The 12161-nt window shown below is 36.0% G+C and overlaps 2 protein-coding genes across 7 annotated transcripts; both read right to left on the reverse strand.

Annotated features, from left to right (window-relative positions):
• Positions 1-1538: 1538 nt before the first annotated feature.
• Positions 1539-5408, reverse strand: TPR5 (Tetratricopeptide repeat (TPR)-like superfamily protein). 4 transcript variants are annotated; one of them, XM_068485754.2, is made up of 11 exons: positions 5240-5408; positions 4793-4891; positions 4509-4637; positions 4269-4393; positions 3944-4065; positions 3778-3860; positions 3165-3320; positions 2746-2931; positions 2348-2442; positions 2163-2260; positions 1539-1865 (listed from the first exon to the last, which is right to left on the reverse strand). In XM_068485754.2, the coding sequence occupies exons 1-11, from the start codon at positions 5279-5281 to the stop codon at positions 1762-1764; spliced, it is 1239 nt and encodes a 412-aa protein (XP_068341855.2). In that variant the 5' UTR covers positions 5282-5408; the 3' UTR covers positions 1539-1761. The 4 variants fall into 4 exon arrangements, with proteins under 4 accessions (XP_068341855.2, XP_088537970.1, XP_068341856.2 ...); XM_088681844.1 differs by having other exon boundaries at positions 4509-4634; positions 4793-4861; positions 5240-5398; XM_068485755.2 differs by having other exon boundaries at positions 4793-4861; positions 5240-5398.
• Positions 5409-6327: 919 nt separating this feature from the next.
• Positions 6328-10375, reverse strand: LOC137744790 (HIT zinc finger and PAPA-1-like domain-containing protein). Of its 3 annotated transcripts, none has more exons than XM_068484586.2 (7): positions 10073-10375; positions 8647-9328; positions 7600-8227; positions 7383-7483; positions 7199-7288; positions 6987-7114; positions 6328-6649 (listed from the first exon to the last, which is right to left on the reverse strand). In XM_068484586.2, exons 2-7 carry the CDS (start codon positions 9268-9270, stop codon positions 6505-6507), a joined length of 1716 nt encoding a protein of 571 aa, XP_068340687.2. In that variant the 5' UTR covers positions 9271-9328; positions 10073-10375; the 3' UTR covers positions 6328-6504. The 3 variants fall into 3 exon arrangements, with proteins under 3 accessions (XP_068340687.2, XP_068340688.2, XP_088537474.1); XM_068484587.2 differs by having other exon boundaries at positions 8647-9306; positions 10073-10285; XM_088681348.1 differs by lacking the exon at positions 10073-10375 and adding an exon at positions 10004-10055.
• Between the last annotated feature and the right edge of the window lie 1786 nt (positions 10376-12161).

Genomic DNA, 12161 nt, shown 5'->3' on the forward strand with positions numbered 1-12161 from the left:
GAATAATTTAATGGAATGACTGTTTACTTAATTGATTGAAGAAACTAGGGAGTTAAGAACATCTCGATGTTAAAACGTTTACCATGAAGTTGCATATTTTTTTCTTGTTTCACGAATTTATTATGAATTGTTATTGACACTTCAGAAATTTAATTATGTCATTTCAATCTTTCTATATTTAATTTTTTTTAAAGTGCCAAAAATATGTAATAGATAAATATTTTCTTTGTGGACAGGTAATAGTTTAAACAGCGGACCGGTAACAAGTTAAACATGATTAACAGTTTGAAACAAATTTATATGCGATGCCCCATATTGTTCAGGACAAAGGAGGGGAAACCCCCCAAAAGAGTACAAATAAAGTGAGGAACCCCACGCTTACTTGGTTTTTGGGTTAAAAATCTTTCCCAATAATCTTTTTGGTTTGCTAAAATAATGCCCATATTTGATCAAAATCAACAACTAGACCAAAAAGTTGCTTTCATAGGAATCATAATTTGCATGTTAATGCAGGTAGTCAACATCTGCATATATTGTATATTAAGCTTTGTCTTCTTTTTCGAGCAATTGGTTAGCCCAAATTGATTTGATTAATCTTATCCAAGACTTTTGTGACATAATGATTTTTGTTCGTTGAAGAAATTTTGAGTGTATCTGCCATAGGTTGCTTCGTAGAAGGATCGGGATGGTTTCAAGATCACTTGAGATCTAAAAAAAAAGTCCATGGAAGTCTTATGAGGATCCTTAAAATGTTTGAGCAAGGATGATCGTTCTGTTCCTAGAATTATATGTTCTACAATCAAAGTAATTTTATTTGTATTGTTCATCGCCATATAAACTTAAAGAGTCTAAGCAATTTCATTAAAGAGGGTGAATGAGTTGTAGGCTTGCAACAGACTCCTCACAGGGAAAAAGATCAATGTAAAACCCTCTCTTCTCTTTTAAACGTTGTTATTCTTGATTTTCATACTAATTTTAATGAAATAGTATGGATATTTTTTTAGAACGGATATAAAAAAAGTCTATTAATGGACTCATAAATTGAGGGGACGGATTATTTTTATATGAATGACCTTGCAAAAAATAATGCTTACGATTTAGGCTTCGTAACTTGTAATAAATTAAAGAAAGAGTGATATCACGTAAGGATGAAAAAATCAAACCGAAAAATTTCTCATTGCTCATTGTAGCGGGGTTAACACGAAACGAAAGTGGTAGGTGATTCATGATTGTGAATGGCACGTGACCACCACGTGTGCAATCCAGAAGACCCCGGGGTCCTCCCCATATACTCATGGTGGTGACTCTGATCTCAAATATGTTGTTTAATGTTTCTTTTGATAAAAAAGGAGAGCTACGGTAGTCCACTATTTCAGAATCGAAAAGATTCACAGAAGCATTTAACCTCTTCTTAGCTATCATCATACAATTTACTAGCGCTAGAAATCAAACTCAGAATAGACCGTATGGATACGGGCCTAACCACTAACCACCCCATGGTGATTAATAATTAAGGTAGTCAATTATAAGTAGGGACATGAAGAAGTAGGTCATCGCCATTAACTTTTTGGACCCCCGGTTGAACGTGACTGAACAATAGAGTACGAAGGTCCAACCAACATAACATAGACGCTCACAAATGCACGTTTTCTTCACGGTCACATGAAATACAGAAATAGCAATAATCTTCTTCCTGAAAGTTATGTAAAAAGCTTGGTTTTACAAATTCAATTTACAGATGAGGCAAAATTTCGGTTTTTTTCATCGCTTGAGGCAGTACTTTGCACGCAGGTTACCAAGCTTCTCCGCATACTCGATTGGAGTTGCCTCATTGTAGAACACTTCATCCCATATCTTATCAAGATCTGTTTGCAAAGTTATTGGGTTAGTCTGTTACACGTTGTACTCTACGATATGCAACTAACGGAAAATATGAAACCTAAACCCCATTAAGATAGGCAGGAAACCAAGCTCAATCCAGCATATGAGCACGTAGTAAACGATAAACTTGTGACACATTAGGAGACCTTGCCCTATAGCCATTTCTGGTTTCTCAAAACCACATTGACTAGACATGCTCTAACGAAAATAACATTTGAAAACTAGGTTACTCTTAGCTTTTTAGCATTTCAAGGAACAATTTGAACTGTAAGGATGCATACCGGCCTTGTTTGAGGATGACAGAAAAATGATGAGTGTGTCAAATCTTGGAACCTTGGTCAAGTTCTCCAAATAATTGACGGCCAGTTCCATTTCTTCACTGCCAGAGAAATCAAAGGTGGACATAAGGCCATTTCATCAAGCTCAACAAGAAAAATATACTGATAACATACAAAGCATTACTTACACAAAAAAGGTCGCCACGCATTTGATAATGTCAATTAGTATGGGAACAGTCAAAGCATTTTTGAATATCTGTGGCAATGCACTAGGAGATATAGACTGCATGGAAAATGAACAAAACTAACATGAAACCGGTATGGAAAGTCAGAATTAGTTATGATTTCCTAAGCAAATACTAACTATACATACAATTATCTCACTCCTTAATGGAAATGTGAACTTGTTAATATAAATAGGTTTAATTGGGAACCTCTTGGATGGCAGTGGTCAACGAAATGGATGACCATCATGCAAAACAAACACACTAAAGGTCACCCACTTTGAGACGACAGAAAGAACACATGAATCTTGATTTTGGAATTCTAAATTATGAAAGTAAAGCACAAGAATATCTTTTCAGACCTTCAACAGACTAGCCTGCAGAGCACTATCTCCAGAGAGATCTCGCCAAGAAACCTCAAATTGATATGCAGTAGTTGGTGGGGTGATGTTTTTCTCTGCAGCTACAACCTTTGCTTTGGAAGCAGCTCGAGAAGCAAGCTCTTGTACCGATGCCTTCACCTCTTGCTTCTTATTTGTATTATCTCCCTACAAAACAATCATACAAAAGCAATTAAAAATAAGAAGATAATGCCTTTATGATAAAAAGACAAGGTAGGAGTAACTGACGTATAAGTCTGGTAGGAAGCTAACAAATGCAGTTGAATACGGCTTCATAAACTAGTCTATTTTACTTATTAGTACTAAGAACAAAAAGAAAAATCAATTACAACGAAACAAAAATGAAGTAAAAGGGCCAACAAAAGACCAATCCTTCATACCTTAGTATGATCTTGAACTGCAGTTATTTCTGTTATTTGAGCTTTGCTTGAGACAGGCTGGATGCCTTTTCCATTTACTTTGGTATCCGACTTTCCCCTTTTCTGCATTTCTTGTACAGAATTTTTCAGTGCTCCAGATGCCTTCTGAAGATTTGACTGGCAATTAACAATGACAATGAGTAAACCCAATAATTCAATGAAATAACCTATGAATAACCATGATATTAAACCATGAAAAGCCATTCTAACTTAACTCCATCTAGCAAAAGTTTGTACCGACAAAACAAGCACGAAGTTCGACTCAAGCCTGGATTAGGCATGCAAAAGACCTCTAAAAAGTCAAGGCAAGTTTATCTCAGATTCTTAAGCATGCCTAACATGTAAATATAATAGTTGTACTAGCAGAAATTATACAACGAACAGGGAATGCTAAAATGCTCTCTCTCTCTCTTAATTCATGCACACAGTTCAAAGTTTACATACGCACAAGGGTAGGTTTTTCTAAAGATTTAAGTAACAATTCCATGGGTGAATCAACACTACTAAAATGGCCTTCAATAATATATTGTAGAAACTTAGAACCAACTGCAGATGTGTGTGGAAATTGACTTACTTTGTCATACAAAGATTTGGCTTCCGTGTACTGTCTCTTGATTTCTTGGTTGTGAGGCTCCAACCTCAGGGCAAACTCAGCATCTGCAGTTGGCTATTCTCATTACATCGGACAGATCAAGATTATAATATCAGGAAACAAGGTCATTGTTTAGTTTTCAACCAACCCTCAAATGATTCTTTAAGCTTTCCAAGTTCTTTTCTAGCTGTTGCACGTCGTGAGTATGCTTTTATATAACGATCATCCAAATTCAAGGCCTCTGTACAGTCATCCTCAGCTTCCTGAAATCTAAAGAACAAGATGAAAAAACACATATGCTTCAGAAAAGTACAGTACCTAGTAAGAGCCATATGAAAACTATGAAAGCCTACTGGAATCCAAAAACTCAAACTTGCATTTTATAAAATAGCGGAAATAGATAAATAAAGAAACAAAATTGCATGCAAGAATTCTCTTATTAAACAAAACAGAGTGAATGGGGCAACGCTTGCCTTTTGATTTTGATATATGCCATTCCCCTATTTGCATACGCTACTGCAGATGGGGACAAAGCGATGCTTCTTGAATAGCAGTCGATAGCTTCCTTAAACTTCTTCTGCTTAAAATACTCATTACCCTATAAGTTAACAGGCAATAACACAATCAGCATCAACATTGACCCAGTTGTTCTGAGTAATCTTAATCCTGCAGTCTTAAACTTATAACTACAGCATAACATCATCAACTCCTACCAATTCTTTTTCTGAAGCAGCATCAGGAAGACTATCTTCGGATCTCAAACTACTTGATATTCTTTTGATGGCATCAAAATTCCTTGAGTAGTCATAATTCTCGGAACTGGTCCCGGAATCTCTAGTCTTCTGAAAAGACAACACTTACATAAAATTCCAATACAAAAACATATCCAAGATTAACAACCCAATCATCAGCTTAGCGAAAACAAAACAGTAATCGCAAATTACGCATCGATTTATGAAATGTTGCCATGCTACAATGAGAAGTGTAAAAAAGCTACCGGCTTTTCCTGCTGTGAAACTTGTGGTCTCATTTTCTTGTCCTTGTCCTTGAGAGAAAGCTCCCAGTCCTGCAAGTCACTCAAAAACCCCTGGAAATCCTGGAAACAGAGGACCAGCACAAAAAATACGAAAAACCCAATACACTACAATCATTAACTAAATACCTAATAACATATTCATAAAACGAAAAACCAAAACATGAGCTCTTAATCCGAAACTTAATTACATTCTGTTGGTTGAAAACTTGGGAATCGGAAACTGAATTTCACATGTAACCCCAATCATCAATTCTAGGGTTTGATTACATTTCAGAATCCAAATGAAATAATCCTTCAGTGGGCCAGTAAGTTTCTGATTTTCCCTCAGCTTTCCCACCTCCCAAACAGATTATTAAGTCGAGTATTAGCTAAAATAGTTGGAAGAAGTGATAGGGGAAGTGAAAATACCAGAGCTTGGTCGCGGCCGTGCTTGTTCGGAGGTCTAGCCATGGAGGACGCGTACCCGATGCTTCTGGTACAGAAGACAGACTGAACGACACGAACACGAGGGACTCTTGAGGTTTTTATCCGCGAAAATTTAGCAAATGAATAATAAATTCCTCCTCAAAATTTTTTTAAATTGTTCTTCATGTTTATAATCATAACATTATAAATCACTTTAAAAAGATCGTATTTGTAAAAGATTGATGACTAAACAATCTTAGTTTTAATTTATTTATTGTAAAAATGATCTTTACAGTGTGATTCATAGTATAAGTATAAAATTCTATGATTAAAAAAACTAAGATTTTTAAATATGAGTTCATACACATTTTTAAGTAGTCAAATATTATTTTTTAGCGAGGAATCCCTTTAGCAATTACCCTTAATTATATTCCCTTAAATATTTAATTTGTGCCGATGTGTACTTAGGAGACACCTTTTTTTATCGTTTTGTATACACATTGTATTGTATTTCAATGATGTACGGTTAACCTAGAAATTTTGGCCAATAAAACAACCATGTCACATTCATTTCAAAAATTTATTGTGAACAACTAAAAATGTACACTAAAAGGTACATGATGGAAAACTTAAAGGAATTACAATGAGATGACAATTTAATAGTTTCGTTCATATGACATTTTTTAAAATTGATATGACGAGTGTACAAGTTCATATGACATTTAAAAAATTTCTCTCTCCCTTAACTATCATCCCTAAAAAAAATTAACAAATAAAATCATTTGAATCGAAGACCGTTTAGGTTTAGCTATCCAAATGACAAAAACAAAACAATGATGTAAATACCAAGTAACATATGCAAGACGAACCGTTTATTTACTTGGTACATTTGAAGGATAATTTTTTGTGCGAATAATCTTCAAATGAAGTTTAAGAAGATGAAAAACAAACCATGGATAAATCCAAGCAAATCTTTCTTAAATCCATGGACGTTTCTGATTATGAAGTTCATACGATTAAGATACATTATTTATGAAACGTGGGATACGATGCAATGCAAGCATACGAGGGAAACCTGGCCAAAGACACGGTTTGTTGTAGCGCGCAAACAAGCTTAGAACTTTCTACAGAATATGCAGGCAGTTTTATGTATGATTTGTGTATACAAATTCCCTCCATATATACAGCACACCAATGTAATTAAAGTACATATGAAGTGGTGCCGGACTATCCAGCAACTGCAAGTCTGCAAAGCCGGTTTCACAGAATCAACAGGCAGATAGAGGGGCCATCTTTTCATGTATTGCCTTGTAACACCGGAGACTGCACAAAGGGAGCTTCGACTGCGAATCCCGGTACTTGTATGGATTTGTACAATATGGTCCGGCACACTTTTCTCGGGGAGGAGGGTAACTGAAATCGGCATAAACATAAAAACAAAAAACAAAAAATTATCCGATGAACTTCATGATATATTTTGTTTTCTGGAGCTAGAGATGTGTGCTTAAAAACCAGGTTTGAGACATTTGAGAAACACTTAAAGCTCAAATCGCTATGAAAAGGCTCCAACAGTCGCGGAGGCTGAATATTAAGGGTGGGTTCAGAAAAAAGCACGATGATATAGAATTGTCCAAGATCGAAGAGATGCATCATTTACGACAGCAATAGAATTATAGCAGTATCTAGATTTGAGAAAAGAAATTACATATAATCACAGAAATAAGTATCTAGAATTTCCAAATGCTCTTACCTGCAAGGCTTGGAATCGAATATAGCTGGCAAGCCCATTTCATTGGGGAAAGTTACAACCGATCCTGATGGACCCATCACCCATCGGACAGAATCCGGCGGAAGTATGAAAGCATTTGCAGCCCTCTCCTGCAAAAGAAATGAATGTACCATTAATCAAGAATCTATCGCATGATACACACAGAGAGGATGCTATTATACGCTATCTGTTACCTGAGCCATATCTTCTTGCCGTTTCTTTATCTTGTCTTCTCGTTTCTTCCTACTGGAATCTTGCCCCAGAATTTTTCTGATTGCCTCAGCCTAAGACGGCCAAATTTGAAAGAAAATGATAAGCAACTTCTTTCTAACACATGTATATCACAGGCAAAACAACAAGCTAAAAGACAAGCCAAACCTCAGATTCTCGAGTTGCCTTCTCTACTTGCATCCTACGTCTCTCCGCCGCCTCAGTTTTCTTGATTTGCTGCTCCAATGCGCAGGGTTTCTCCTTTTGCTCTATCAGTAAAAGCAACAATTACCATCATCAGAGATGTCAGTGTGTATTCAACAGAAGTTATTTATGATAAAAGGAAAAGGAAAAAAAAAAAAAAAAAAAAAACAAAATCTCGTACTTCTTGGTGGAGCCGGGGGCAACCCATTTGGGAACTCAAATAAACCTGCACCAGAGCTGGAAGAGACATCTTTGCCAGTGTTAAGAGCCCTTTGACGAGTAGTGACTGTCATCTCCTTCTTGTTATATGAGGATGATTCAACAAAGTCCTTTCTCGATTTTTTGCTTTTAGTAATATGCTCACTATCAGAAACAGGTTCCTCTTCCTCTTCAACATAATCAGTATCATCAGATACGCTTCCTACTCTGGACTTCTTACCATCCTTGCCTGATCTTGGTAAGCCATAATCTCCCAAATCTACACTTAGTCCAATACCACTCCCCTTCATCACAGTCGAAATCTTCCTTTCTTTTCTAGTTTTCCTTTCCTCATCCTCATTGTACTCAGCAGTATAATCTGAGGTGACCTTAGATGTTTTGAGTTTTTCAAGGTATCGAACTTCCATGTCATCATCATCTCCATCATCAACCGTATCCAGGATGCGTCTCTTAGGGACCCGTTTGCTCTTGCGCACAGGTTCTTCAGCCTTCCCAACACGAGTGACAGTTTTAGATGTATCCTTCCGTGGGACTCCTCGTAACCCACTTCCTTTATCTGAACTAAGGGAAGGACTATCATCTGAGTCTTCCTGCAACAGTGATAGAGTTAGATGTAGTCTTGATAATCCTTGATCTCTATATGACCTTATTAATTAAACAACTAAACCCTTTTGTGTGAAGGAAAGGAAGGGAAATTATGAAGCCAAAGACCTCAAGGAATTGACTAGATGAACCAAAAGAAGTAACTAAAAAATGAAGGATATCCAAGAAACTAGAACAGAAAATGACAACCTAGCAATCAAATATCTAATAAATTTTGAAAATTTGAAGTTATTAATCTTTCCATCTCATCTAATTTTTTGTAAAAGCAGTCCATATTAATATGCTACCCAATTCAAGATGTCTCCCTGAACTATGTGGATATTGAAATAAAATCACATCCAGATTTGCCACACACAGTGCTAGTCAAATTTAGTAAATCTGGAAGAATATTTCAAGGCAGACTAACCTGAAGAATCAACTTCTGGCGTGGTCGAGGGGCATCTGAAATGCGAGAAGATTTTACAGAAGACGGACCAACAGTAGATGCACCACCAGATGTAGACTTGGCCTGAATTGTGCGTGTAACACCACCAACTTTAAGCTTAACCATTTTCACTTTATTCTCATTCTCTGAGCCATCTGAAACAACTCCACCAGGCCCAAGCTTGTTTGTGCCTTTCCAATTAGCAGGGGCAAGAGCACCCTTGCTGGACCTTTTGGAATCAATCCCCCTATGCCTATGTTCATCACTGCCTCGAAATGAACCATCGTTTGAAGCTTCCTCAGATTCTCCAGAACCTCCTCCCTCACCTTTATCCATATTCTGGACAGTCTCAGCTTCCATAATGTTACTAAACGAAGCCCTTGCGCTGCATAAGTTCAAATTAATGTCTCTCTTTCGAGTAATTGAACCATCATCGTTATTCTCATCACTTTTGCTTACATCTTCCGAAGAAGGAGTTGATGACACATTATCACGACAATCCAAAGGTAGCTGCGACTCGTTCCGAGGACGACGAGACGTGTTACTCCTTTTCTTCCTCACAGCATTGCTTCCATCGCTGAATCCCAAACCTCCAAAACCCTCCATCGTAATCAGAAAACCGAAACAAAATCCTACTGCTGCCTTTATTTTCCCATAAAGGGAGCTGAGAAAGTCATGAGCAATAAGTTAGGGATTGTAAATGTCATACGCATAAGCATAACAACAGACACTAAGGAGATATTCAACTGAAATCTTCAATCTTGGAAACCAATAAGTGCAAACATTGTAACCGGACGAAGATAGTAAGAAATCAAAGAAGCCCTTCTCAATCTTCAATTAGTAGTCAACGAAACATAACTAGTTCAAAACAGTCTATTCTCTGTAGCGCAGAACACAAAATCATCTTCGTTTTCCTAAAGCTAAAATGTCCGCTGAGCTAAACCGAAAGGTTGCAGAATCAATTCAAGTTTCCTAAATCTAAACCGTGATCATAAATTCGTTATAAAAAGATCACCGGAAACATCTTTCTGCCCAAAGAACAACAATGCTTCCACTGAAAGTACAACCATGGAAATGCAAAAACCAAGCTAGATTTCAGAACATTATCACAAGAAAGCAAAATTCAACACAAATCAATTATCCCAAATTCTCAAACGGGAGAAATTATATTAACATCAATTGAATCCCCCATCAAAATTAAGAACAAACTTCATCTTTATTCCCTTATAAAACAAAATTCATAGAAATTCACACACAAAAACACGACAATTGGGCAAAAACAAAATAAAAATCACAGAAAAATTAACAATTTGAAACAATCGAGCAAGAATCGAAATACCCAGATAAGAAAATCAAATAAAATCAGCAAAAACTCATAAGGAAGACCAAATAAATCGAAAGATCTTACCTTTAAATTAAGCAACGAAGACCCTCGGAGAACCTTGAGATGATTATCACCCACAAGATTGCTCCGATCCAACCAGAATTAAAGAGTACGAATTGGGTTTGGGTGAATAGATGGCGTGATGTGATTGGAGGATGAGAGGTGGGGAGGAGGAGAGCTGGGTGAAAAGTCAGGGTTTTCGTTGCAGGGGAGGGGACCAGATTTTTCACCATCGTTGTAGTAAATTGAATAGTGCTGGGTTTTTGCTGGGTTTATTTTACCGCCTTGTACGGTTTCCTGTTCACTCTGTCGAGTTCTCCCGTCAGACCGTTGGGTTTGGTTCAGGGAGTGCGTAGGTTAGCAACCAACGCACACCTGGTGCGCATTAGCCTGCATGCAGTTTAAGGTTTATTTTTCTTTTCTTTTCTCTCATTTCCTTCCTTTTTTTTACTTGATATTTACATAAGTAAAATGATTATTTTGTTCTATTTTTTTCTCCTCTTTTTCCAGCTTGTTTTTTTCAGAGTTAAATAATGAATATTTACAAGGGATTTATCAAACATATGGTAGTTGTAAAATTAACAACGACGAGTTCAATTTCGACAACGAAAAAAAGCGAAACACTTCAATTTTTTTTAAATGTACAAGCGATATTGAAAAAATAAAGATTTATTTATTATTTGGTTTAGAATTTGAATACTAGAATGACGTTTTCTATTTGGAAATAGCCTATTCAGTAATCTTTATGTTCTTGATCATGTGTTAAAGAGTTAAAGAGTTATGTTAAGGTCAGTCGTTCACGTGCAAATAAGAATTTTCTTATTATAAATTAGCGTGTAACTCACTTTTGATCAACAAATGCGCTATGTATAACCAACTAACTTAACGAAATGACGACGACGAGAACAACAAAACTAGTTTCTGTAATTTTGTGGTGTCGAAGTAGCTCACTAAAATGCATAGTGAATTATTACAACCACCCCATTAGTAGAACAACGTTTCTTAAAGTCATTATTTCTCAAGTCTCATTGTACTCAAGTAATGATCAAATCATTCCATTGTCTAAAATAGTACAACTACTTTACGCTTTGTTTTTAAAAGTAGTATTGAAAGTTTTACAGATTACAGAAAATTTTATACCATTGTCGATAATTTGAAGATGCCACTAACTCAAACTTACCACTCGTAACTTAAAATAGTTTTAAATATCGTCTTGCCAAAAATATCACCTGTTATTAGTTAGATTTAGAGTTCAATATAAGATCTCTTTTCATTTTTTTTTTCGATACCATGCTAGCTTCCAATAAATGGAAAATTTGATCAAGTTTGTTGGACTACAGTAAGACAGCAATCTTCTATATTGTCCCTTGACACGTACGTTCCAAAGATTACCCCACGTGTGATGGTCTCTTGGGACCCACACCAATAGGTTGAGATCACTCCGAATCTTTGTATTTGAAGTCGTGGAATGAGATATTTAGACTATTTAATTTAATTATATATTTTCCATTAATTTATCTATTAATTTAATTATATATTTTCCAATTGAGCACTAGATCAGAGGGCTTGTAGACTCCACGAAATTTGAAAGGGCCAACCGTCTAGCCCATTCCAGCCAGCCCAGGTCTGGCCCAAATTTTTTATTAATACTGTCGAATATAACCTACAGGAATAAAAGCAATAGTGTAGGTTATAACCAACACGAATAGTAGGCAAAAAATTGAATACAACGGATACCTGATAACCGACACGAATAGTAGGCAAAAATTTGAATATAACGGCTAGCTGACGTCAGCTAGCCGTTGTATTCAATTTTTTTTTTTAATGAATTTAAACCCTTTTTTTTCCTATAAATACCTAAGTCATTCCTACACTATTTCTCACATAATTTTCACCATTCCATTTATAGTTTTTAAATTTAAGTTAATGTTGTTTTTAAATTTAATTTGTAGTTTTTAAATTTAAGTTGTAGTTTTAAATTTAAATTGTTGTTGTTTTTAAATTAAAATAATAAATTATGTTTGGTCCTTAGTTGGAAACGATTTTTTGTGACATAGCTAAAACGAACCTTATGGTCATTTGACCCTCGGTTGGAGATAGAGTCAAATATGTT

Source organism: Pyrus communis, chromosome 12 (assembly GCF_041283825.1).
Source record: "Pyrus communis isolate YQ-2024b chromosome 12, ASM4128382v1, whole genome shotgun sequence".
Lineage (NCBI taxonomy): Eukaryota > Viridiplantae > Streptophyta > Magnoliopsida > Rosales > Rosaceae > Pyrus > Pyrus communis.